At 34.0% G+C, this 27,983-nt stretch overlaps 1 protein-coding gene across 1 annotated transcript; it reads left to right on the forward strand.

The window, feature by feature from the left end:
- The first annotated feature begins 1,466 nt into the window (after positions 1-1,466).
- On the forward strand, positions 1,467-27,617 carry LOC126832086 (fibroblast growth factor receptor 1). Its single transcript, XM_050562770.2, has 7 exons — positions 1,467-1,836; positions 17,397-17,563; positions 17,973-18,151; positions 18,518-18,635; positions 19,036-19,202; positions 20,997-21,144; positions 22,539-27,617. The coding sequence occupies exons 2-7, from the start codon at positions 17,467-17,469 to the stop codon at positions 23,051-23,053; spliced, it is 1,224 nt and encodes a 407-aa protein (XP_050418727.1). The 5' UTR covers positions 1,467-1,836; positions 17,397-17,466; the 3' UTR covers positions 23,054-27,617.
- Positions 27,618-27,983: the final 366 nt, after the last annotated feature.

Genomic DNA, 27,983 nt, shown 5'->3' on the forward strand with positions numbered 1-27,983 from the left:
TCTTTTACTTTGATTTATATGAGATTAATAAAGTAGAGAATATGTTTTGATTCCCTCTATGGTCCCCAGACTTCAATAAAATAATCGGTGGTAGATACCGCTATGTTCTCGTCTGTTCCATTACACGAACAAAAACAACCAAACTAATATCCTGTTCTAATCTCGAGGGGATTCCATTGCAATTTAGTTCCTTATAATCCGGATAAAAAAGTTCGCAAACAAATTGCCTTGAAGATTGAATTGAAATTTGTATGGCTTTTTTAAACTTAGTGATTTAGATTATTTTTAGATGGTATGATCGTCATTTGGATTTGGGGAGAATTATAATATCTAATATTTCACGGTTTTATACCGGCTATAATTTATTTCTATTAGACATTTAATTAGACAATCTGCAGACTTGGATTCAACAGGATTAAAAAGAGGCCCAGCAAATTATTTTACCTAACACTTATCGGTGGCACTGGTTTGTTTATGCCGAATATTGACTAAAATTGTTAACGTCTAGAGTGTGGCGTGATCGACTTGCCAGGGCGTTTATTCACCTCTCTGCTTAAATACCTTTGTTCAAAATTAAATAATTTTTCTCAAAATAAAAAAAATTTGAATACCGTTTCATGTGCGTAAATTATTGGATAAAATATTGTGTAAATCATGTGCGAATAGCCAATTATATATTTAAGTAAGGCGTGAATTCTGCTCCATAGCTTGGGCGGGATGTAAATTATATCATTACGGTTACAGTGTAACAGTCAATATCTAAATGTGTGAAATGTCGACACGGCCATGTAATGGCGCATATTTTACATTTCTTTTACAGACCGACATTTAATTTACTTTAGTGATACATACGTTCATTCATTTATTTATAGCCTACTCTTGGTTTCGTTGTTCATTCATTCATTCTAAACAAGATATTTAAAGGTAATTTTAGACCTATATAGGCCTATATCTTTATCTTTCTTATTTCCCAATTTCTGCGTGTCCCACATTTTTAAATGAAGTTCTAATTAAACTTTAAAAAGGTCTGTAAGCCTATATTTCTCAAGTTCCAATAGCCTGTAAATAAAACCGGGTATCCCCGACAATATAACTTGGTGAAAACGTCTTGAAGCCAACCACAGAACTAATTTAATCCATTCACGTCGACCAATTCTAAACTGGTCTTGGCACTAATTTCTATTTGAATGGCAGGCAACTCAATCAGCGAAACGTGAAAAACAATTTCCATACAATCAAATCGGTCAAAGTCCCCTAATTTACCCAAATTACTACCCAAAGCCTTAATTACTAAACAAAGAAACGATAAGTTATCGGATAAATCGCCGGTTATTTAAAAAGAAATCATTTTCTACGTATCAATATGTTATTTGAAACATCAAAGGGTTGCCGATGCCGTTTGCCATACTGATATTTCCCTAGTAAATCACGTCACGTGACTCATGCTTCACGCGCTTGTAAACAGACAAAAGAGTTGTGGCTGTAAGTGTAAACGTTGATCGCGTGTATCTCGTAGAATAACGGGATCTAGTATTTTAGGATTTGTACTTTTAACAACGTTATGTCCCACCAGGATTCATAAGCTAATAAGTTTTAAAACACTCATAAAACTATCTGTGTTTATTTTCTCGATATTTGTGGATTAGTTTCGCGAACACCCAGCGATTTTTTTTGTTCAAGGCTTGCGGCGACTTTCTTCAGTTCAACTGTTGATTCTCAAAGCCTGTGTGTGGAGTGCTGGAGTAGAAATTTGAAACCCACTCGGCCATGTTTGACCTGTGAACTGAGTGAGTGAATAAGGGTCACAGTACAGGAGTTCCCCCTATTCAAGAAGGCGTGAGTACATTTTTTTACATATATCCTGTGCGTGGGGGGATTGAAAATGGGTCAGTTGCACGTGCAGACAAAGAGCTAACGGTATTTAAATTGACTAAATTTCTTTTCATGATTTCTGTACGACTGGCACGTGCTTTGTTCGTAATCAATCATGAACTTTTCAGCGGAGAGAGAGAAGTTTATGTCTGATATGACGGTTTGATAGCGGCTGTTGGAGTTTAAAGATAGCAGACTCCGCTAGCTTGCAGGCGAGTAGCCTACCACCAAAGATGAAACTCTTTGACTTGAGTCGGTGAATAATTTCTTCAACATAATTCCAACATGTTCAAAAAGTCAAGATGATTTGTTTTCTTTAAAAAATCACGATTGAAATGACATGTATGAGTGGGTGTTTTAATTTTATTGCTGTAATAATTTCTTCTGTTATAATAAATAATCTGCATTCGAAATAAAATGAATTTAATGAAATAAAAAGCAGGCCTACATACATGTAAAGTCCTTGAGACATATTTTAGAAATATCAGAATTAATTGGGTCTGTTCTGGCAGAACTGGGTAAATTGTCCCAGTCCCTCTGGTGACTGTTGGATTCTGATACATAGCAATTTGTACCAATTTATATTTATCAGACAAACTAAGCTGTGAGAAGGTGCATAATTTGGTAAGTGCAGGAGAAGCCACAAGACAAACCCACAGACAAAACACACAAAATAGACATTGCAAATAATAAACATGAAACATAGGCCCTACATATATCAAATCAAATAAATGGATCCAGGCCTTAAAATGGAGTTTAATTTTGTATTACTGGAGTATGATCCCTGTGCATAACACACTACCAATATTTTCCAAACACAAGTTGCAATCTACACAACACCTCAATCTACATGTATACAGCCTGTATAATACACCTCAGTCTGCATGTATACAGTATACAGCCTGTATAATACACCAATACATGTAACTCTCTCTATATAAATATAAATCATTGTGTATATTACCTTATTATACATCCACTCCCATATACAGTTGTTGTTTTTTGTATTTCAGAGGAGAGCCACAAAAAGCTCCCCTCAATCAACAAATTGAAAAAATCGCTCCCCTAAAAAAGCTCTCCCAGTTTTGATAAGAAGAATGATTTAGAAATTAAGGAGAGTGATCTGATATTAAGGAGAGTGATTAGTTTTATGTATGGGAAATAGTTCTGAGTCAATAACTGCATGTTAGCGGGATCATTCCTGGTTTGATAAATGACTTTGGAAAGGAGAGCGATTTTCAATTTTAAGGGGAGGGAAAAAAACTGCCCTTGGTCAACATTAAGGTGAGCGGCGGGCGCTCGAAAGCGATCACTTGCTTTAAAAAACAATAACTGCATTATATAAACTGTACAAGACCCTAATGAACTATATACATGTATAAGACCCTACCAGGGGAAAGAGCAATCATATACCCTTTACACCTAAAACATTTTCATCACACCTTAATCATTCAATAATTGTCAATAAAAACTGAATAATGAAAAAGGCTGTGTGTTGTAACTTCCTGTCAATCTTGATTAAATGTCACACCAAACTTGACCCTGACCCAATGAATATCCGTTGTGGGTGGTTGCCTATAATTCACATCTATCTTGACATTTTCTTGTAATCTTCATGTTGAATAATTTAATGAGTTTTGATTAAAAGTTTACATCAGGCTGTGTAAGTTCTAGGTGGGGATGATGAGAAGTTTAACATGTAATTGATATAACAGGCCTAATACATGTATTTCATTCCAGCAAGTAATAATTATAGATGTGAAAAACTTCAGCAACAGTTTGTACATGTATATCACATACCAGGCAAACTTCAGACTTCAATCTCTCATCATATATGAAGCAAACTTTAGATTTAAAGTAGCTAAGTCTCTAACTCAATATCATCCAAAGTCTTCAACATTGAAAACACAATTATTTTTGTCAGTTTAAATCAACATTGATGTTGTGATCTTACCGGGGGGGGGGGGAAAGATGGGCTTCTAATATCCAATGTTTAAGACAAAATAAACATTTTACCACTGGTAGGCTACATGAATTGTGTACCATAATGCGTTTAAGCACCATTTGTGACAAAGGAACTCAAAGAACAAGGCTAGACATATTCCACGAGTCATGTTAAATGATGACGCGATATTCTTATCTGGAGAACATGCGTAATAAATACTATCTGTGTAGACTGGAATAACCAGATGCTAGAGATTGACATTTGATTGAGAGGTCTGACATATTTCGCCGAACATAACTGACTTGAAATTAGAGTAAAAACAGAAACGATTGAATGTAAATAATAATAATAAAAACTTTATTTAATGAGGCAACTTATTTAGTTTGCAAAAAAACTAATCTTCCATAAGTCCCTCCTAAGATCAGTTTATATACATTCATATTACATTATTATATACGTTTGACCCATTTGTGTAAATTTCTAGGTGCCAAATACCACCGATTTACCTCCACTAAGTCTCTGATCATATGAAAGATTGTTAATCCCTTGTGAACTAAAATACTGTGAAAATTAAATCTTTAAAAGGGATATTAGTCGAAAATATTTCAATTCTCCTCAGTATTTACCAGTATTTTTCATCCTCAGCTGATAATATTTTGATGAGCCTCTTTTTAATCTGATTGAATCCAGGAGATTATCTGATTGAATCCGGGAGATTATCTGATTGAATCAGAGAGATTATCTAATTGAATCCGAGAGATTATCTGATTGAATCCGGGAGATTATCTGACTGAATCCGGGAGATATGTTGTTTTCACAAGTAAATGTAAAATCATCATTTAGATTACAGTTGAGTGAACATTTAGATATTGTCTGAACAATGCAAATGATGATAATGAATGCAAGGTGCATTTTATTATAAGCTTAAAAATTGTTAATATTCAATTCAGTTACTGGTAAATATAATATTATCTGTATTGAGACATGGTCATAAAGTAATGTGGTTTAAGTGTTCTCCATGAAATAAATGAGATTTTACACTCCTTTCTTCTCTGAATAATAAATTCTTGCTCAGAAAATAATCACATCATTCTCGTCATCCATAATTGGCTCAATTCCAAGAAAAATAAATCTATTTCGCAAGAATTTATTATTGTCCCTCGATTTGTAATTCTCCAGAGAATATAAGCTATCATTTGTATGTATGGTCATCCCTCTTCTTCACCTTGATTTACAAACAGGTGCTTTTATCCCGCGCCGGCCTCCCACTCATTCCTTGTCCCATGATGTCCTCCCACTCATTCCTTTTCCCATGCCATCCTGCCACTCATTCCTTGTCCCATGCGGTCCTCCCACTTATTCCTTGACCCATTCTGTCCTCCCACTCATTCCTTGTCCCGCGCAGCCCTGTCACTTGTTTTAAAGTGTTACTTTAAGTATAAGTGTAATGTTGTTTTCACCTGTAGACTGTAGTTATATCAGTTGGTGCTAGTACTGTAAATATAATATAAGTAGGTTTATTTGGTGCGTTACTTTTATTACTTGATATTATCAGCAGGTTTACACTATAATTAACTTTACACTATATACTCTTCATACCTGTACCCTGTATAATATAGTCTTCATAACCTGTACCCTGTATAATATACTCTTCATAACCTGTACCCTGTATAATATACTTTTCATACTGTACCTGTACCCTGTATAATATACTCGTCATACTTGTAGTATAGTTGAGGTGTGGCAGTATTTGATGGTGTATATTTAAGTTTACATTCTAAGTGGGTCTACTATCTCTAGGATGCCGCTAAAATCCAACCTTCATCGGTACTTTTATTTTGTTGGTGCAGAAGGCCACTTTTTGCGCTTGGCCGCAGTCCCTCTTGACAGCCCTGATAAAATACACCGGCAATATGCAATTAAATTTGACGTCAATTTTTATTATGAATTAAAACAATCACATTCATTTCATTCAAGCATTAATTGTGATATCACATGTCTATATCATTATCTCGTGCTTTGAATGCCAATCTCATCCCACAATCTGATGATAATCCCAGATTGATAAATACACAATAGATAGACCTTTTATTGATAAATAGACAAGAGATAGACCTTTTATTGATTAATAGACAAGAGATAGACCTTTTATTGATAACCCAATTGAGTGATAATTGACTGAGCATGTGTAATGGATAGATGACATGAAAAGTAAACATATCTTAAAGAAAACAGTTATCACCCCAAAAATTGCTAGATTCAAAATTTTGTTGCAAAAATTATATTTTTATCACAATTGGTGGAAATGGCGATCAACAATCGTTGCTCTGTCATTATTTAAGGGAGACCTAAAATGGTTAAATGGATTTTATCAGTGAGTAAAAGACTGAATCTTTAAAATATTGAAGATTTAGTTTTTGTGATTAAAAATGTTTCTGGTATCAAAAACTGGATAAAACAAATATTTTTACACCTTGAATTATTTTTAGTTGGTGAATTTCTAAAAAGCCGACATTTGTTCTGATGTGTGAAATGAACTCAATATGTAGGTCTTTATCGTGATAAAAAAGAACAATTCCAAGTTTGTCTGAAACTTATATTAGAACACTAGGGTTAAAGTCTGATTCCAGTCGATTGGTGAATGTTGTGAAATGTTTTTATAAGGTTGAGTTACTCAGTCCTGTTGACATTCTAACAAGTGTAAAATAACCTTGTGGAATATCTGCTAGATTGTTAAACAGTTAGTTTTATTAACAGCAGGTTTATTAACTGCTGTGTTAGAATATCATGAACTGAGGTTTAACGTCCTACTGTTCTGCATCCACTCGGCTAATGAAGATAGGCATACACCATACAGTGTGCTATGAAGGAAATTTTACCCGGACAGCGTGAGCGGTGCTAGGGACTACTCTTATATCGAATTCCAACTGTCAAGGGTTCTTTTACGTGCACGCCAGTGTGTATTCAGAATCTCAGTTTGTCATCCCATCCGAATGACTAGACAATATTCTGGACATGTAAAAACTCTGGGCAATATTGTCCATATCATCCTTGCAATCTGTGTATGTCAATCCTCGATGTCATTCTAGCCAAGAGGTTGGTGCCCTACCATTCAACAACCACAGACCCTGAATTATAACTATGGTTTACCACTCAACAACTGCAGGCTTGACCACTACACTGCAGACAATACCTCTCAACGACTGCAGACTTGACCACTCCACTGCAGACTATACCACTCAACAACTGCAGATTTGACTACTCCACTGCAGACTTGACCACTCCACTGCAGACCATACCACACAACAACTGCAGACTTGACCACTCCACTGCAATCTAGATGAACAATCACACAGCACACCAGACATCCATTATCCCTGACTGGTATAAGATGTTCAGGGTGTACCCCGACTGGTATAAGATGTTGAAGGTGTATCCTGACTGGTATAGGTTTATAATGCTGTGTTTGTTAGTGTTGAAAGTGATGGATGTTTTTGTAGATATAATATAATACTGTCTAAAGTTACATGTTGATCTAGACTATATCAGTGATTTACAGGTCTTTTTTAGGTTGTGAAGCCAATCTTCACCTCGTAAATAATTCTTAACTCGAATGTTTTTGGCATTAAAAGAAATGTAAAATATATTGTGGTGATCTGAAATAAACATAGCACTTTTAGCAGAGACTTTAGCGAAGTATATGTGGCTGGGAGTTTCTCCAACTATGAATTCACTTCAAACCAGTTGAATGTAATATTTTGTTAAAATGTTTATGGGCTAGATTGGTCCTAAGCACACCATTATGGGAGACTTACATTATGATCTTACCACTTGATTGCATGAAGTGCAATCCCCAACCACTGCATCAAGATCATACTTTTTACTTACAAAAAAACTGGTTGTTGACTGTTTCAACTGTTTTGTTCTCAGTCAACACCGGGAGAAATCTGAGGCCTTCTGGTGTGTGTCAGTTGGATGAAACAGAAGATATTAGATTGTATATATTTATCTTGAACATGAAAGGATTTTTATTTTTATACACCCACATGAAATGTGGTCGTATATTGCCGTCGCCCCCGTCCGTCGGTCGGTCTGTCCGCCTATCCATCCATTGTCCACAATTTCTTGTGAACACTCTACAGACTACATTTATCGTCTGATTGTTTTGAAATTGATATATTATGTTGTTTGCATTAGTGAGATGAAGACGCCTATTTAATTTCAATAACTTCCGTTAATTTCTTCTGGAGTTAATGCCCTTGTTTCACTTTGTTGCACCTTGTGAATGCTCTAAAGACAAAAGTTATCAACCGATCTGTATGAAATTTATATGCATCATTTAAATTAGTAAAACAAGGAAGCCTATTGAATTTCAGCAATTTCCGTTAATTACATCTAGTGTTATGGCCCTTGTTTCACTTTGTTGAATGTTGTGAAAGCTCTGACAACGGTTATCATCCAATCTGTTTGAAATTGATATTCATCATTTAAATTAGTGAAAGAAAGAAGCCTATTGAATTTCAGCAATTTCCGTTAATTACGCCGTGAGTTATGGCCCTTGTTTTACTTTGTTGAACCTTGTGAACGTTGAACGACAAAAGTTATCTTCCGATCTGTATGAAATTTATATGCATTATTGTCGGGACTATTAAAATGGGTTCGTCCGTCTCTGTCTGTCCGTCACACTTTTTGGGACACAATAACTCTCTTTCTAATTGAGCTGGAATGTTCAAACTTGGTGGTGGTGTTTATTATGTCAATGCCTTGATGGAGTTCGAAGATGAACATTTTCTGCTTAGGGTAAGCAGAGATAAGCAATTTGATTGGTTGATGCTTTAGGACACGATATCTTTAGTTCTAATTAAGTGCAAGTGATGAAACTTGGTGTATAGTTTCATTACATCAGTACATTGACTAAGTTTGATAATGAACATTTTCTGCTCAGGGTAAGCAGAGCGATAAGCAATTTGATTGGCCAAGACTTTGTAACACAATAACTCTTCTTCTAATTGAGGTAGAATGTTCAAACTTGGCGTAGGTGTCTATTAGGTGAATGTTTAAACTTGATGTAGATGTTCATTAGGTGAATGTCTTGACTGAGTTCAATGATTAACATTTCGAGCTGACGTGAAGCAGAGCTAATTGATTTCATATGTCGGTGGTTTGGGACAAGATAATCTTGATTCTATCTGATAGAGAGTGATGAAACTTAGTGTATGGTTTGATTGCTCGATACTTTTGAAAAAAATAAATGTGCGATTAATTAAAATGTTTCATCTTTTTATTTTGGGATTTCTGCAGGGGACATCAGCCTCACTGTTGGCTTGTTTGAATTAGTAAAACGAAAAAGCCTGTGGAATTTCAACAATTTCTGTTGTTTTGGTTTTTAGAACCTTGTGAACCCTCAAACGACGAAAATTATAATGTCATCTGTATGAAATTGTCTATCAAATTCCACTAATTACCTACAAAACAATAAATATACGACAACCCTTGTCGACTGCTCGGACGATTTAGTTGCTGTGGGCATATGTTTTATTGCCTGGCAAACTATCTTTAGTTCTCCGATACCGACAGATGTTACCTAGATTTTAATTGTTGACTTTTTTTATACGCCCACATTGAAATGTGGTCGTATATTGTCGTCGCGTCCGTCCGGCGGTCCGGCGTCCACAATTGCTTGTGGACGCTCTAGAGGCTAAAGTTAATATCCGATTGACTTTAAATTTATATACAGTGTTTAAGGCCATGAGACGAAGAAGCCTATTGATTTTCAGCGATTTCCGATAATTACTGCCAGAGTTATGGCCCTTGATCACTTCAAAAAATCTTGTGGACGCTCTAGAGGCTAAAGTTAATATCCGATTGACTTTAAATTTATACACAGTGTTTAAGGTCTTGAGACAAAGAAGTCTATTCATTTTCAGTGATTTTCGATAATTACTGCAAGAGTTATGGCCGTTGATCACTTCAAAAAATCTTGTGGACGCTCTAGAGGCTAAAGTTAATATCCGATTGACTTTAAATTTATACACAGTGTTTAAGGTCTTGAGACAAAGAAGTCTATTCATTTTCAGTGATTTTCGATAATTACTGCAAGAGTTATGGCCGTTGATCACTTCAAAAAATCTTGTGGACACTCTAAAGGCCAAATTTTATATCCTAGTTGACTATAAATTTATACACAGTGTTTAAGGTCATGAGACGAAGAAGCCCATTGATTTTCAGCGATTTCCGATAATTACTGCCAGATTTGACTTCAGATTGATACACAGAGTTTAAGAGCTTGATTTTCAATGAACTTTTATGACTTAAACAGCTAAATCCATGATATTAAAAGTTTTGTATACTAAATGTTAGCATGGGGCAGAACTTTATAAAAAAACAAACAAATTCTAATGGTTTTCTGATAATCACTTCATGAGTTGTTACTCTTAATCAGATTTTAGTGTATTATGAATGTTTCATTACCGAAAGAAGTAAAAATATGCGACAACACTTGTTGACGACAACACTTGTTGACTGCCCGGACGATTTAGCTGCTGTGGGCGTATGTTTCGTTGCCTGGCAACCTATCTTTTAGATTATTGATGATTTGATGTTACGATCTCGATACAATCATCTAGGTTTGTTGACAAGTTAACATAGAATGGGGGATTGTTTTTTATGATGGATCATTGTATACATTGCCATTACTCATATATGTAGGGATGTCACAAAGGCTTGAACATCCAGGACGATATTTAGATCTTATACATGTAATTATTGTCTTTGGGGACATGTACATGTATTGCCAAGAGTCTATAAAGAAAAAGTTGATCTACTAAATAAAAGGGTTTGTTTTTCCCATTGTGACCCCAAAATCGACAACAAAAAATTATGTTATATACAATTATAAATTGTGACCAATTGATTGAGAAAATTATATGACATGATATTGTTGATTATTGACAGCCATTGTCTTTGGAAGAAAATAAACTAAAAGTAGATGATGGAGTTTATCATAATGTTTGTCATTAGGTCAAGATTGGATATCAGACTTGTACAGGACAAAGAATGTTGAGTAGCCTGTCCAACCTCATGGGTTTTATCTGGGTACTCCGGTTCTCTCTCACTGATAAAGACCCCACAAGCAGAGTATTGAAATAAAATTGTACGATATGTTAGTCTTGTCCTAGGTTGTTTAGAGTGGATGTTAAAAACCCATTTGTCTCTCAAACACAAGCGTCTGCCTATAACTGTATGTAACCGTTGTTGTTGTCAATGGAAACCAACCAGTCACTGAAGTACAAATGTTATTTATATTGTTTTTTGTCAATAATTGTATAAAATTGGATGAACACAAACAATAGAAATACATTTTGTTAAAATTTCTAAAATAATCTTCAAGTCTGATTGATCTGGTGTTGATTTCTGATGTTAAATCAATAAATACAAACTAGATGATGCCTAGATTAGAAATAAATTCATCAGTAGTAAAAGTAAGGCTAGACCAATTTGAATATTGGTTCTTTGTAAAAACTTGTTAAAATTTGGCTTCAAATGGCTTTGTGGGGGAAAATCTGAAAACAAAACATATTTGTTGGCTTTTTGACACCAGGTTTGTAAAGATTGAATTTGAAAACAAAAATTTGATTTATCAAGATCCGGATGGGTTGGCCTAAGTACATGAATAAGAAATCATGCCCCCCCCCCACGAACACACCTAATAAAAAAAACACCATCAATTCTTTGTCTTTATACAATTCATGAATTGATGAATGTTAAATGTATGATGCATCACTGAACACAGGATGAGGTATAAACATGCGATAATCATTGAAGCATGCATGGGGTACATTCAACTGTGGATCATTAAAAAATGAAAGAAGGTAAGGTAGCTGATAATAGAATGTGTTGTGTTATACAATCTAAATAAAAAGGCTGAATGACATTAAGTATTTATTTCCCCTACATATATCACTAATAATCAACACAAGTTACTATCGACAACAGGCCCCAAAATAGACACATGACAAGCCAGATTTACTAGAGACACAACAAGCCAGATTTAAATAGAGACATGACAATAGAGACATGACAATAGAGACATGACAATAGAAGCGTAAACTAACAGCCGTATATTCAAATTGATCGATTGGAATCATTTTTATACACCCACATGGAAATGTGGACGTACTCTGTCCGTCGTCCACAATATCTTGTGAACGCTCAAATGCCAACAGTTATGATCCGATTGTTTTAAAATTGATATATGTTGTTTACATTAGTGAGATGAAGAAGCCTATCGATTTTCAGCAATTTTCGATAATTACTTCCAGAGTTATGGCCCTTGATCACTTTGAAAATCGTGTGGACGCAGTAGGGCCTAAAGTTACTATCCGATTGACTTTAAATTTATACACAGTGTTTAAGGTCATGAGAAGAAGAAGCCTATAGATATTTCAACGATATCCAATAATTACTGCCAGAGTTATGGCCCTTGATCACTTTGAAATATCTTGTGGACACTCTAGAGGCTAAAGTTAATATCCAATTGACTTTAGATTTATACACAGTGTTCAAGGCCATGAGATGAAGAATCCTTTTGATTTTCAACGATATCCGAAAATTACTGCCAGAGTTATGGCCCTTGTTCAATTTAAAATATCTTGTGGACGCTCTAGAGATTAAAGTTAATATCAGATTGACTTCAGATTTATACACAGTGTTTAAGGTCGTGAGACGCAGAAGCCCAGTGATTGTCAGTGATTTCAGATAATTACTTCCAGAGTTATGGCCCTTGATCACTTTGAAAAATCTTGTGGATGCTCTAGAGACCAAAGTTATCATCCGATTGACTTTTGATTGATAAACAGAGTTAAAGGGTCTTGAGACGAAGAAGTTAATTTTCAATGAATTTTGATAACTTGAACAGCTAAATCCATGATATTAAATGTATCGTATATTAAACGTTAGCATGGGGCAGTACTAAAAGTCAAACAAATTCTAATGATTGTCTGATAATTACTTAATGAGTTGTTACTCTTAATCAGATTATAGCGTATTATAAATGTTTCATTACCCACCATAGAAAAAATATGCGACAACTGTTGTTGACTGCTGAGACGACTTAGCTACTGTGGGCGTATGTTTGTTGCCTTGCAACCTATCTTTTTTTCCTTTTATTAAATTCTGCTTATAGTTTTGGTGATCAGAAGCCACAATACACATGACTCTTTATTTGATGGAGTTGGCTGCGATCAATTAATAATCAACTTTGATAGGCTTAATGTATTTTCTATAATGAAATCTGAGCTGTTAACGATTGTTGTTGATTGATTTTAATATGACATACCTGTAGATTATTATTGATATTTTACAATCATTCCATGATATATTCCTGTCACGTACCTGTATAGTCTGTAGGTTATGTTTACCCCAATAGTCCACATATGTTTATATGTTACGTATGGTTACCCCTATAGGTAATTGTTCATCTACAGTTATATTATCAACCCAACCAATATTTATTTTTAAGTTGACAAATTACACATAGTGTTGTTACTATATGGCCACATGGAAATTTTTGGTTGTATATTTTTGTTAACCCTGTCCGTTTCTCTGTCAGTCTTGTGAACACACTACAGGCTACATTTCGCATCCAATCTTTTAAAATTTATATAGAGTTATTGCCCTGATCATGTTGTACAGCCATCTGAATGCTCAAAATGACAATCTTTTTGAAATTTATATGCATTGTTATTTAAGTTAATGAACCAACATTAAATAGAAAATCTTGTCAATGCTCACTTGTGAGGTATGAGAACAAGTGTTAGGGTCGATTCCAGCTATAATTCCTGGTGATTTTATCTCTATTGTTTGTAAACAGTATTTTTATTCTGTAAATATCTACCATTCATCCGGACATGGTCGTTAAAAACACAATCTTCAATAACCATTATCTTCATCTAGCTTTGTTTTAATATTTAATAATATGGAATAAAATTACTGTATAAAACAAGAATAGGTTGGGAGATCTGATCTGATCATATGATAGATCAGTGAGTTTATTCTTCTGGTGTATGGAGAGTTATAGAGATTGACGTGTGATGTATGGAAAGTTATAGAGATTAAAGTCTGGTGTATGCAGAGTTATAGAGATTGACGTCTGGTGTATAGAGAGTTATAGAGATTAAAGTCTGGTGTATGGAGAGTTATAGAGATTGACGTCTGGTGAAAAGAGAGTTATACTATAGAGATTGTCATGTGGTGTCACACTTTTTGGAACACAATAACTCTCCGTCTAATTGAGCTAGAATGTTCAAACTTGGTGTAGGTATTTATTAGGTCAATGCCTTGATGGAGTTCAAAGATGAGCATTTTCTGCTTAGGGTAAGCAGACATGGGCATCACACATGGGGATTAGTTAAGATTCTATCTGTATAAAACAATGTACAAATTAAAACACAAACACTTATGTTTACTCTTTGAAATCCATTAAGAATACACAAAATGTACAAAGTACTTTGGAACATAACAACTCTGCTTTTAATTGAGGTAGAATGTTTAAACTTGATGTAGATGTTCATTAGGTGAATGTCTTGAATGAGTTCAATGATTAACATTTCGAGCTAAAGCTAAGCAGAGCTAATCAATTTCATTGGTCAATGCTTAGAGAGTGATGAAACTTAGTGTATAGTTGATAAACAGTTTGATTACTTGATACTTTTGAAAAAAATAAATGTGCTATAAATTAATATATGTCATCTATTTATTTTGGGATTTCATTGGAGGACATCAGCTTCACTATTGGCTTGTTCTACTTGAAGAACATTAATACATGTATGTTACACCATCTCCATGTTCAATATAAATACGTTACCAGTACATCACAGGCTCTGATTTTATACAAGATAGAACTAGGTCAACTTCTACATTTAAAAACCCTGTCCTTACACGCCAACATTAAAACCTGGTCCTTACACACCAACATTAAAACCTGGTCCTTACACACCGACATTAAAACCCTGTTCTTACACACCAACATATGTGGCTAGGTACATACACAAACCTTATTTGTCTACAGTTAAAATGCATGTATCACAGACCAATCAACATCCACCATACATCTTTAAAAAGCAGGAAAAACATCAAGAGTTTATATGTTACAGACCATGGCTTAAACCAATTCTATACCTTTACAGTAAACTGAGAGACCTACAAGATGAATACCTGTGTGTAATGTAAACCAGTATGTTTAAACTGCTAGGGTCTACCAGTAGTACCCTATAACTGCTAGAGTCTATAATACCAGTAGGACCCTGTAACTGCTAGGGTCTATAATACCAGTAGGACCCTGTAACTCCTAGAGTCTATAATACCAGTAGGACCCTATAACTGCTAGGGTCTATAAGACCAATAGAACGTGTAACTAATGATATTATCAGACAGCAGTTACTGAAGAAAAAGTCTGTGTAATATGAAACATGTAGGGTGGGTAAGGTTTCTCCATCACCATGGTAACCCATGTTATAAACAGCAGGTGTACACATTAGCTACACTTCTTACTATATAGATATGTACATTTGTACAAATATACTACTCCTATACCATCTATTATACTATATATCAGCCCTGTCTAATACACCAATATACCAATATACTCTACAGACTACATTTATCATCTGATTCTTTTGTAATTGATATATGTTGTTTACATTAGTGGGATGGAGAAGCCTATTTAATTTCAATAATTTTTGTTAATTTCTTTTGGAGTAATGGCCCTTGTTTCACTTTGTTGAATCTAGTTAACAAAAGTTATCATCTGATCTGTATGGAATTTATATGCTTCATTTAAATTAGTGACACGAAGAATCCTATTGAATTTCAGCAATTTCCGTTAATTATGTCTAGAGTTATGGCCTTTGTTTCACTTTGTTGTACCTTGTGAACACTCTTACGGCAAAAATTATCATCCGATTTGTATGGAATTTATATGCCTCATTTAAATTAGTGAAAAGAAAAAGCCTATTGAATTTCAGCAATTTCCTTTAATAATCATGTCTAGAGTTGCGGTTCTTGTTTCACTTTGTTGAACCATGGGAACATTATATGCATCATTTAAATTAGTGAAACGAAGAAGACTATTGAATTTCAGCAATTTCCGTTAATTAATTCTAGAGTTATGTCCCTTGTTTCACTTTTTTTATTGTCCTTGTTTCACTTTATTGAACCTTGTGAATGCTCCAACAACAAAAGTTATTATCTGATCTGTATGAAATTTATAGGCATCATTTAGATTAGTAAAATAAAGAATCACATTGAATTTCATCAATATCCGTTACTTTCTGCTCAAGTTATGACCCTTGTTTCACCTTGTAAATGCTCTAACGACAGTACTTATCATCAGATCTGTATGAAATTTACACAGATCATTTAAATTAGTGACACAAAGGCTCCTCAGCAATTTCCAATAATTAAGACTAGAGTTATTATAGCCCTTGTTCAACCTTGCTGAACCTTGTGAACATTCGAAGGACGAAAGTTATCATCTGATCTGTACGGAATTTATATGCAACATTTAGATTAGTGAAACGAAGAATCCTATTGAATTTCCGCACCTTGTGAATGCTCAAATGATGAAAGTTATCATCCGATCTGTATGAAATTTATATGCATTATTTGAATTAGTAAAATTTCAACCATTTCTGTACATTACTTCCAGAGTTAAGGTCCTTATTTCAGTTTGTAGAACCATGTGAACCCTCAAACGACAAAAATTATAATCTGATCTGTGTGAAATTGTCTTGTAAATAAATGCCCCCAATTACTTAGAATATACACGTAAGGCTATTTTTTATTTTCTGGAGCTGTCAAGCCAGCAAGAGTGTTATTGTCCCTTTAAATAAATACCAGGCATATTGAATAGCTGATAGTAGTATTTTGGATATAATAATATATGATGAGAGCACCCTGTTTGTAAATGTTAGATATAATAATATGATGAGAGCACCCTGTTTGTAAATGTTAAAGAGTCATCATAATTTTGGAGATTTTTGTGGATCCCACAAATTATTCACCATGAATAAAAACACACACAAAAAAAACCCAAAGAATGAATTGACTTTTGTGGATTTATATATTATCATGTAAATTGATGTGTTAATCTGTCATTGTCCCAGTATCACCTGGGCTACCTGGACTACCTGGATCACCTGGACAACAATCATTTTTATCTTACTATATGTAACAGACCTACACACTCAAAGTGTTAATATCTCTTTTAAGATTATCAATGGAGAGAGAGAGAGAGAGAGTTTAATGTCCACTAGGTCATTTTGGGACTAACACATGGTTCAATTTTATTTCGATGTGTCTTTAGCAGTGGGGGGATACCGGAGGACCCGGAGAAAACTCAAGAGGTTGGACCGACAACCCTATTCCTTGTCACGTACAACAGAGAAATCGAAACCACGCCATTACTCTATAGCTGTTGTCTCTAAGATATATATTAAACAACATATAAAAAGGGTTAGAAGAACCTTAACTAGTAGAATAACCACATTTCATAGTTGATTGGATTTTTCTATAATTTCAGATTGTGACAAGTGAAGCTATGGTGACAAAATTTTGTAATTTATAAGAGAAAGAAATCTGACAATATCACCATGATATCTGCATCTGTCAGAAGTGTCATCATATTCCTGATAGTGGTAGCCATCTTTGTGTCCATAGCAACGGCAGCTAAGAAAGGCAGAAAGAAAAGTGAGTAACAAAATCTGATGAAAACAGACCCAGGGACTTATGCCTCACAAGTTCGTCGCTGGAGTCTACGCCTCAAAACCATCATAAGTACTCTTTCCATCAAAAATAAGTTTGGTGTGAGGATTTGTCTAGTTGCTAAGATACGATGTTTAGCCATTCGGATGGGAGAAAATACTGAGGCCCCATGTATACATGGCAGTTGGAATTCGATATAAGAGTCGACCATAGTGCTGCTGCCCGAGCAAAATTTTCATCATAGCACACTGCATAGCATATGCTTGTTTCCATTAGCCCATTCGGAGCAGAATAGTAGGACGTTAAACCCCATTTCATTCTCTTTCCTTGTCATATAAAGCAGGCCCTTGGTTGTATAATTTCAGCTATGAAATGAAATGTTTATTTGTTTCAGAGCATGAGGCACCTAAATGGAGAACGAACAGCATGCCTAATTTACAGGAAATAGATATTTCAACTGTTGCTGGTGATCCTATACAGTTAGATTGTTCAGCTAAAGGAAAACCTCGTCCTAAAATACAATGGATTATTAATGGAGAAGAGATTGATCCAGACACACACGTTGAATTTAAGGTAGGCACATGCATTCGAACATTCAAATGGGTGTTTGAGTACAGTGGTAATTATTTTCTAACAGTGGGAATTATGACTCATGTAGGAATTATGACTGACAGAGGGTCTTTAATTGTGTCCAGTGGTAATTATTACTAACTGTTGGTATTTGTGAATTTAAGGATAATTCTGACTAATAGTCATAATTATGACTAACTGGGGTAATTATGACTATCAGACGTAATGGTCACTATCAGTGGTAATTATGACTAACAGTGGTAATGATCACCATCAGTGGTAATAATGTGGTAATTATGACTAACAGTGGTAATGATCACCATCAGTGGTAATAATGACTAATGTGGTAATTATGACTATATTTTCTAGTTAAAGAAGCATATGTTAATTATAGCTGAAGTGAAATCATCTGATAAAGGAAACTATACTTGTATTGTACATAATAAACAAGACCGATTAGTCTGGAGTTTTAATGTTTCTGTTATTAGTAAGTATAATATTTATTACATCTTTTCATCTCAAATGTTGCACCTGTTAATATAGGTGGAACGAATCACCTATAATAAGAGATACTAATGCATAGTTACCGTTGATAAGAATGGTCAGCGTTATTATTATATCTATATACCAGGATACTCGACATAATAAACCAATCTCATTAAAACACAGATCCCTCTTGGCACAACACTGTTAATCATGCTTTCAAGAATATATCCTGATACCAAAAGGGGCCCCAAACGAAAAAAGAGCCCCCAATTTCTGAAAGAACATTAAGTTTGCTGGTTGTTTTTAGTCCATCTCAGTCTGTTCCTTTATATAATAAAAAAATGGAACCTTAAGTAACAGTAAATAGCTCCACGTTTATAAATAAATTTATTTATTTACAGAAAAGATCTGGCCCCTAGAAGTTGAAGGTCCTACCAATATTACAACTAATATTGGTGATACAGTGACCTTTACTTGTAAGGTGAAGAATGATCCTAACGCTACAATAAGATGGTTGAAACGACAGGAACCCACGTCACAAAAACATGAAAAATTCGCAAAAACCGAGGTTGGTCATCTTATATACCCATAACTCATCCTAATGTTTTCATTTAGGCATGTATTAACATGATAAGCCCATAATCCACTCTCTAGTTCATCGGATGGCCATGATATTAAATGTATTATAACACTTGTGCCATTTAGGCATGTATTAACATGATAAGCCCATAATCCACTCTCTAGTTCATCGGATGGCCATGATATTAAATGTATTATAACACTTGTGCCATTTAGGCATGTATTAACATGATAAGCCCATAATCCACTCTCTAGTTCATCGGATGGCCATGATATTAAATGTATTATAACACTTGTGTCATTTAATAATTGAATGTTAAAATAGATAATCAAGACTTTGTTTATTATCATAGCCATTGCACTTGTTAGTCAAGACTATCTTTGTCAAAACTTCGAACACTTAAAAATTTGTTCTGGAAAAAGTAATTTGACTGAAATTTTCAATATATTTATTTTTCATTACCTTTTTTTGAACGATTATAGTACGAACCACGAGCTCTTTCCCAAAATCTTACATAATGTATCTTTAAGTGAATAATGAAAAAGAATTAAAATTTGAGAATACAGGAATGGAAAGGAGTTATATCCATATTTCTCAAGATATATCCATTTTTATACGCCCACATTGAAATATGGTACAATATTGTTGTCGCTCCCGTCCGTCCATCTGGCGTCCACAATTGTTTGTGGATGCTCTAGAGGCTAAAGTTAATATCCAATTGATTTTGAATTTATACACAGTGTTTAAGGTAATGAGACGAAGAAGCCTATTGATTTTTATACGTCCACATTCATAATGTGGATGTATATTGCCGTCGCCCCTGTCTGGGTGTGTGGGTGTGTGTGTGTGTGAGTGTGTGTGTGTGTCTGTGTGTCGCCTACAGGCCACAATTTTTAAGTGATCATCTTCAAACTTTACATACTTATTCCTTATACCCTAAGGATGATCCCTATTGTTTTTGGTGCCTATTTATTTTGATACTTGCCCCGACCTCCTGGGGCAGTGTCACACCCACTTTATTGTTAGTATTTTGTCTGTAAATTTGGCAAAACAAACCCGGCGCCTAGCCTTCTTTGCCTCTGATCATATTACAGCCATTTCATATTTCATTCTCTTCATTTTCAAAAGTACCATATCAATCAAAGCTGGAATGTGGACGTATATTGCAACGTTAGCGATGCTCTTGTTAATGATTACCGATAATTACTGCCAGAGTTATGGCCCTTGATCACTTTGAAAAAATTTTCTGTAGGCTATAGAGACCAAAGTTATCATCTGATTGATTTTAAATTGATAAACAGTGTTTAAGGTCGTGAGACGAAAAAGCCTATTGATATTTAGCGATTTCCGATAAATACTGCCAGAGTTATGTTATGACCCTTGATCAATTTGAAAATTCTTGTGGACACTCTACAGGCCATTGACTTTAGATTGATACACAGAGTTTAAGGTCTTAAGACGAACATGTATATTGATTTTTGAACAGCTAAATCCATGTGTTATATTAAAAATGTTTCATTACCAACAAAAGAAACAATATGCGACAACTTTTGTTGACTGCGCGTACAACATAGCTGCTGTGGGCGTATGTTTTCTTGCCTGGCAACATATCTTTCCCAGAGATATGAATATTTCCCAAGTTAAAATGAATTTTACAAGTAATATGTTTTGATCTGTGTGTCATGTGAGTAATGTTTAATATAAATAAGCTTTATCAACATATTGTATCCAAGTCAGTAGATTATCTAGCACAGATAAATTCAATGTTTATTGTTATTTCAGTTTATTGAGAGTGGTCCAAATCCAGAATATTTAATTATATCTGATATTGGTATTGAAGATAATGGAGAATATCGATGTTTAGCTGGGAATAAATGGGGGGTAACCTACGAGACAGCTTATCTTAAAGTAATGGAGCCTACTACCACAGGTAGGAATTATTTAAACCTATTATTACCGACAGGACTAAATAACTGACATTCAGATCACTGCACTGTAAAATAGAGAGGCTGAATAGTCTAAAACAAACTGCGATTCATCAGGAGCCACATCAAGTTGACCGGAGATATGCAAAAATATCAAGATAAAACCAAACGTCCTTCAACTTTACTGTATTACACACAACCTAGATATCTATAACATACACAGTTTTACTGAAACAAAAGAAAATCTACAAGATAAACCTGCGGACAACACAGAATATAGACATTGCACCAAATAAACAAATATCAAATCAAATAAATGGATCCAAAATTATCAACACTTAGTGTGTTTAAATTTGTTCCACATATATATGTTTGACATCCCTAGTCTAAAACATTGCACTAAGAATCGTAGTACTTTCATGTATGTAAACGTGAGTATGCATAATTATGTTAAACTATATTTCTCTCTCATTCATTGAGGATCTATTTATGTCGGCTATTGAATCTCCAGACTCAATGTCATTGAGTCAACTGGGGTGGTTTTGATTTCCCGGTTGTATGTGACAAGGAGTAGGGTCACCTTTCCAACCTCGTGGATTTTCTCTGGGTCCGGTTTCATCCCACTGCTAAAGACCCCTATGCGCAAGTGAATTATTGAAATAAAATTGAACTTTATGTTAGTCACGAAATGACCTAGTTTGTTAAAGGGCCAATCCCGATAATATTTTGGAGAATAAAACTGGTTAATTTTGTGTTAAAAGCCCTTAAAATCCTCTGCCTTAGGGCCAAGCAACTAACTCAATATACGTGATATGGTTTCAAACAACTTCTCATCAGCCTTAATCTGGAAATGGAGACAGGTGTTCCAAGCTGTATTATATAGTGACTGGATAAAACCATACTTTTATTTTATAAAAATAACGTGTAGGTGAAATGTAGCACACCTTTCGTTATCAAGTACAGCACGTGTTTCATGCACTGAATAGATCTCTAAAAGAATGGCAATCAATTATCAAGTCACCCAACCAAAAATTTGACCCCAAATCTTAAATGTGTTACGTGTCCAGAAAAGTGATTTTGACCTTCACATCCAATCGACTCGATATTTTGAGCTGAAATTTTGAGACAAGGTAAATACACCATTCCTCTATATTTTGGCACTTACATTTCATAGGTACACAGAGTTTTATTTTTGAGACTCTGTTCAAATCGGCATAGTCCCTTTATACCCCATCTCTCTCTTTCTCTTTCTCTCTCTCTCCTCAACCAGCCACAATGGTGCCTAGTACTATAAGACCCCCATATATGGACCAGTGGATTAGGGGTTTATGTTTGTATTACAAAGCATTATTGAAGAATCTCAAATTTTATCATCTTCTATATATATATATATTTACAGAGGAGATGACGACAACCCCTATGACGATGCCAACAACGACGATGCCAACGACAGAAGATATGGTAACGTTTTTCCCACCAAACAGACGACAGAATGGAAAAGACCGCAAAAATAAAAATAAAAAACGTAATAAAAATAAAAATCGTAAGAAGCACACGAAAGCTCCACCTGTGATTTATGAAGAACCAACGACGATGTATCCCCCTTTTACTCGGGAATGGGAACCTAACCTCGAGATGAATCCGACTAGGAATTACGATGTTATCCGACCAAGTGTTCACAGCACCAATCAGATTCCTGATGTTGAAGCCGAATATAATCCTTATCCAGTAGAAAACGAGAACCAAAAGATTGGTGGTCAGATGGAAGGTGAAGACACGATAAGTTTGTGGACTATTTATACGATAGTAGGCTCTATAGCAGGAGTTATATTGTTGTTAGGTTTGGTTGCTATTACTGTGGCGTTGTGCTGTCGTCGTGATAGTAACGGTGTATATAAATCAACGCCTGTGTAACCATGACAACTATTAATGTATCTATATTTAGATAAAGCATGATGCATGACTAGAGGTTAATAATGTGAAAACAAGGATTTACAATGTTTCACGTTTTCAACACAAGTTGAAATGATGGAAGGCAAGGATTTTAATATATTTTGTGTAAATATTTAGGAAGTTTTGAATGAATAATATATTTTGTAATTAATAAGAGAACATGAGGATAATAATAATATTACAATATTTCACAGCTTATTGTGTTCATTTGTGATTTTCTCAGTAATACGTGTGAGGATAAGAGAAGATATGTGCTGGACTATTTCATCAATAAACCTGGACTAACATATAATAACAACAGGAGAAATAGTCTGACTTGGTCGACTAGTATAGGATTACTTGGTCGACTAGTATAAGATTATTTTGTAGACTAGTATAGGATGTTAGTGGGTGTATCTTATGTGAAATGAGAATTAAGAATAAAGGAAAGTATGATATGGTTGACGTTCACACTACAGGCGGGTATGAGAGGAAATACAATCTGTTTGCAAAAAGATTTGAAGAGAAAACTGAAAAATTTAGCAGATTTAATGTACCTGTGTTTTATACTTGTTACATATTTTATATCTAGCTATCATGATTTTGTTTAAGCATGGGGTATCTCTCCCGGAAGAATTCAAGGGAGATAACTCTAGTTTTATTTACTATAGGTATCTAGTAGATGTTAACTGCACAATATGTATGGAATTCATCTTATTATGGCTGTAAAATACCACTTGCATGTTCTGTGGAAATGTGATATATAATAATTAATAGAACGAAACGTTAAATAAAACAAGGTACAATAAAGTGAAACGGGCTATAACTCTAGAAATTATAAATGAAAATTGCTGGAATTCAATAGGCTTATTTGTTGTACTAAATTAAATAATGCAAGTAAATTTAATACAGATCGGCAGATAACTTTTGTCGTTAGAAGTTAGTATTTTTACTGACAAAACGTTGGATAAAACAATGTTGTTTTTTTTTATATTGTATTCTATTAATTATTGTATATCAACTTATCTGAATATCAATTGTATCATTTTGACTAAGTCAAAATTGATCCCATCAAAATGTCTGTAATTGGTTTGCGTTACCTGTTTCTGTTGAAAATGTGGTCGTATATAGCCATCGCCTCCATCCGTCTGTCAGTCCGTCGTCCACAATTTCTTGTGAACACTCTACAGACAACATTTAGTGTTGTTTACATTAGTGAGATGGTTTATTTTCAACAATTTCCGTTAATTACTCTTAGGGTTATGGTTCTTGTTTCACTTTGTAGAACTTTTTGAACACTCTAACGGCATATTAAATTTACATGCAGTATTGAATTTAGTAAAACGAATACAACTATTGAATTCCAGCAATTTCCATTAATAACTTCTACAGTTATGGCCCGTGTTTCAGTTTGTTGAACCTTGTGAATGCTCTATCGACAAAAGTTATCATTTGATCTGTATAGAATTAACATCAGTGTCTTGTAAATGCTCACAATACATTCAAAAGAATACATGTGACAACCCTTGTCGACTACTAGGACATGTGTATCATTGCCTGGCAACCTATCTTTTATTGATAGTAAATCCTTAATGTTTATTCTTGAATTTCTGGAAATACAGGTAGGATAGTACAGGTAACCACCATTTTAGAAATATAAATTTAATGATGATATATTTAGAACATTGTACCCAGGTGTGAAATTTTACCTGAGGTAGAACACCATGACATGTGTACATGTAAAACAACCTTACTATCCTATATATAATACAGATATACCAATAGGAATATAATTAAATACATTGTATTCTAAAATTACACAAATATTCACTTAAATCTTCAATAGCAACATATTTAAATACAGAAATAATGACTTAAATAGTAATTTATTAGTTGTGGCAAAGTTTTAAAAAAAAACCCCTATTATATCATTTTTTTCATTCAGTAACAATAAGTGAAATATTTTTATCATTTTTGTTTTAAATAATGTTTAAACTATGATTCTGTAGTAGAGTTACTGTAAACAAAATTTTTTTAATTTTAAGGACATTTTAAAGTATTTATAATGTGACATAAAATAACGTGAAAAAAATGTAACAATTTCCTTTCCTGGTCAAGTCCTAGTGCTTAAAAAAAAATCAGAAAAAATTGAAACAATAACCACAAATATGTAAGGATTTTTTTTTAAAGCTTTTTTAAAAAAATTGATATACTTTTAAGTTTGTCCATCCAGTCAGAGTTTGTCTATAGTCATGTACATCCAGTCAGAGTTTGTCTATAGTCATGTACATCCAGTCAGAGTTTGTCTATAGTCATGTACATCCAGTCAAATTAAGAATTGTTATAGTAATATACAAGATTTATAAGAGTTTTTATCTTATGATATATAGAAAGATAAGTACCATTTACTTTACCACATTCAACATTTAAAACAGTAAAACTTTATTATTTCTTCAAACAGATACGAGTAAAGTTATTTAAGATGTGAGTACATTAATTTAGATGTGGTGTGGTATTTTACATGCCTGTATATCATCCTATAATTAACTAGGATATGGTGTGGTATTTTACATTTGACCAGACCAAACAGGTAAAATTTGTATCTTGAAAAGCCATTGACTTGAGTAAAGCCTTTCCTGAAACGATGTTTTCTTTCAAATTTCAAAACTTAAAAATTTGAACCTAAAAGCTTTTAAATTAGTTGTTTTTCCTGAAGAAGTAGGGAGCACAATTTTAATACAAAAAAATTAAATTTAGTTGGCCCACATTTTGTAGATAAGATAAAACAGTCCAACACAATCAATTAATACTTGATTTGCTCATAGAAATAATATTAAAATATGGGGAGTAGTACCGGTAGGTTTCTTAAGATTTATAAACCGTCCTCAAGAAGTTTTGTTAATTAAAATTTTGTTTAAGAAATTAAAACATAATTGTTTTAAAAGCATTTAGATTTTTTTAATTTTATATTATAAACTTACATTTTCATGCAAGAAATGGGAAGATTGTTTTAATTAAGATAATATTATTTTGTAATTTGATTTGCATTGTTTTTTAATCATATATTCTTGTATCGTTCATTTTCATAGTAATTTTACTATTTTATTATATTGTAGTTTGTATTGTTTGCTAATTGTTGTTTTATGTATTTTTTTGTGTATTCTAAGTCGTCATGTTTTCATTATACCCACATATATATGTAATTTTTGTATGAATAATGTGCCAGTTGAGGCATACAGTTGTTGGTTTTATGATGTAAATGAAATGAATTGTACATCAGTGCAATACTTTAGTGTCATTATGAGACTAACATATGATTAAATTTCCGTGGTCACATGCACAATGGTAGGGAGGAGAGTTTGGCCTGGGCAGCAGCTTTTTCACCTGGTTTAAAGTCATACATATCTAAAGGAACATGAATATCATTAGTTAATAGTTCATTGAAATCTTGTATTTATACTAAAACTAATCTCATCCAATAAAAACAGCATTTCTATTATTTATGCCAGTGTATATTAATATTTAGCCATAGTTGTTTTATTAATAAATCAATTTCTTCCTACCTCTAAACAAACAGATCTGATAAATATTTACATATTAAATGTACAGTTTATTTAAACTACAGTATGTTACAGTGGGTGTGACAATGACCACTTTAATACTCAGCTATTAGATGTCTTCACATACACGAAGACCATGAGTAAACTTGTACCCCATGTTTTGTGATTGTTGAATAACCTAAATTAGTGGAAAAGCCATGGGAATCACAATATCTCCATTCTTGACAAGTTACACAACAAAACAATAAGGGCATATATCTGTAACATTATACAATCCTTTCACTCCTCGAAAACACTTAACCTGTGTCACTACTAATAATAGAAATCCAACACCATAGTCATAATTTTCACATTTTACCCAATAAAAATTTAAGTAAAATGAAGATTGTACGTTTAATTGTGAATAATTATATATGTATATATATTCTCATGGTACTTGTTAGTGTAATATATAGTGTGCCATATTAGAAAGTTTCTAGTCTTTATTTTTAAAATAAACTGTTTGTATCATACCATATCACTACTACCCTTCATTAAACATGCCCCATTATGGTGCACTGATTGCTTCCGTCTGTCAACACGCCAACATGCCCCATTATGGTGCACTGATTGCTTCGTCTGTCAACACGCCAACACGCCGGGATTGTGGTAGGAATAACTTATTAGAAACTATAAAACATTGCAAAATTATAGGGAAAACAAGTTACTTAGAATATATCCTACATGTTATTGTATTCAGTTACTACATGCCGCTTAATTTAAACTAGCAACTTTTAACGTAATACGTCTATTTCCAGGTTATCGATGCTAGGTAGTAATGTACCACGTGGTATATATCTTTATTTTACAATTCCTGTCATTTTGTACAATTATTTGAAAACCAAATCTGTGTATTTATAATCTATCTAGTAGTTTTAAAGGTGAACAAGCACGTGGTCAATCACCACAGTTATGTGTAATAAGTAATAAATTTTTCTTTTTAACAATCTAGTGTTTTGGTTTATTGATTGATTTTAACAAATAGATCATTTTACAGTTGGCCCACCACTGGGGAAGATATGAACATTAATCATGTTTATAAGCCCACGGGTTCAGCTCTTTCAGCAGTATTCTGGCAACAGCAGAAATATGGCTAAAGATGATGCCACCGAAATGTTGAGTGTTTTCACAAATGAACATGGCTGGTGGGCTTGGCCGCATAGGCGTACGGGCTCGAAGACAGTTAGGGGGGCAGACGGGACCTGCTATTCCAGCCTGGAATACAACTTCAATTTGGTCCAATAAAGCCTACCTGGCTGACCTGAATTCCAAACAACCGATCAATCGTCGCGGGCTATGGGGGCCTCACCCTC

The sequence above is a fragment of the Patella vulgata genome, chromosome 9 (assembly GCF_932274485.2).
Source record: "Patella vulgata chromosome 9, xgPatVulg1.2, whole genome shotgun sequence".
Classification (NCBI taxonomy): Eukaryota; Metazoa; Mollusca; class Gastropoda; family Patellidae; genus Patella; species Patella vulgata.

Coding starts and splice junctions, on each gene's coding strand:
- LOC126832086 (XM_050562770.2), top strand. CDS start 17,467: ATGATATCTGCATCTGTCAGAAGTGTCATCATATTCCTGATAGTGGTA. Junction 18,152..18,517: donor ACACACACGTTGAATTTAAG/GTAGGCACATGC, acceptor TATATTTTCTAG/TTAAAGAAGCATATGTTAAT. Junction 19,203..20,996: donor AAAAATTCGCAAAAACCGAG/GTTGGTCATCTT, acceptor TTGTTATTTCAG/TTTATTGAGAGTGGTCCAAA.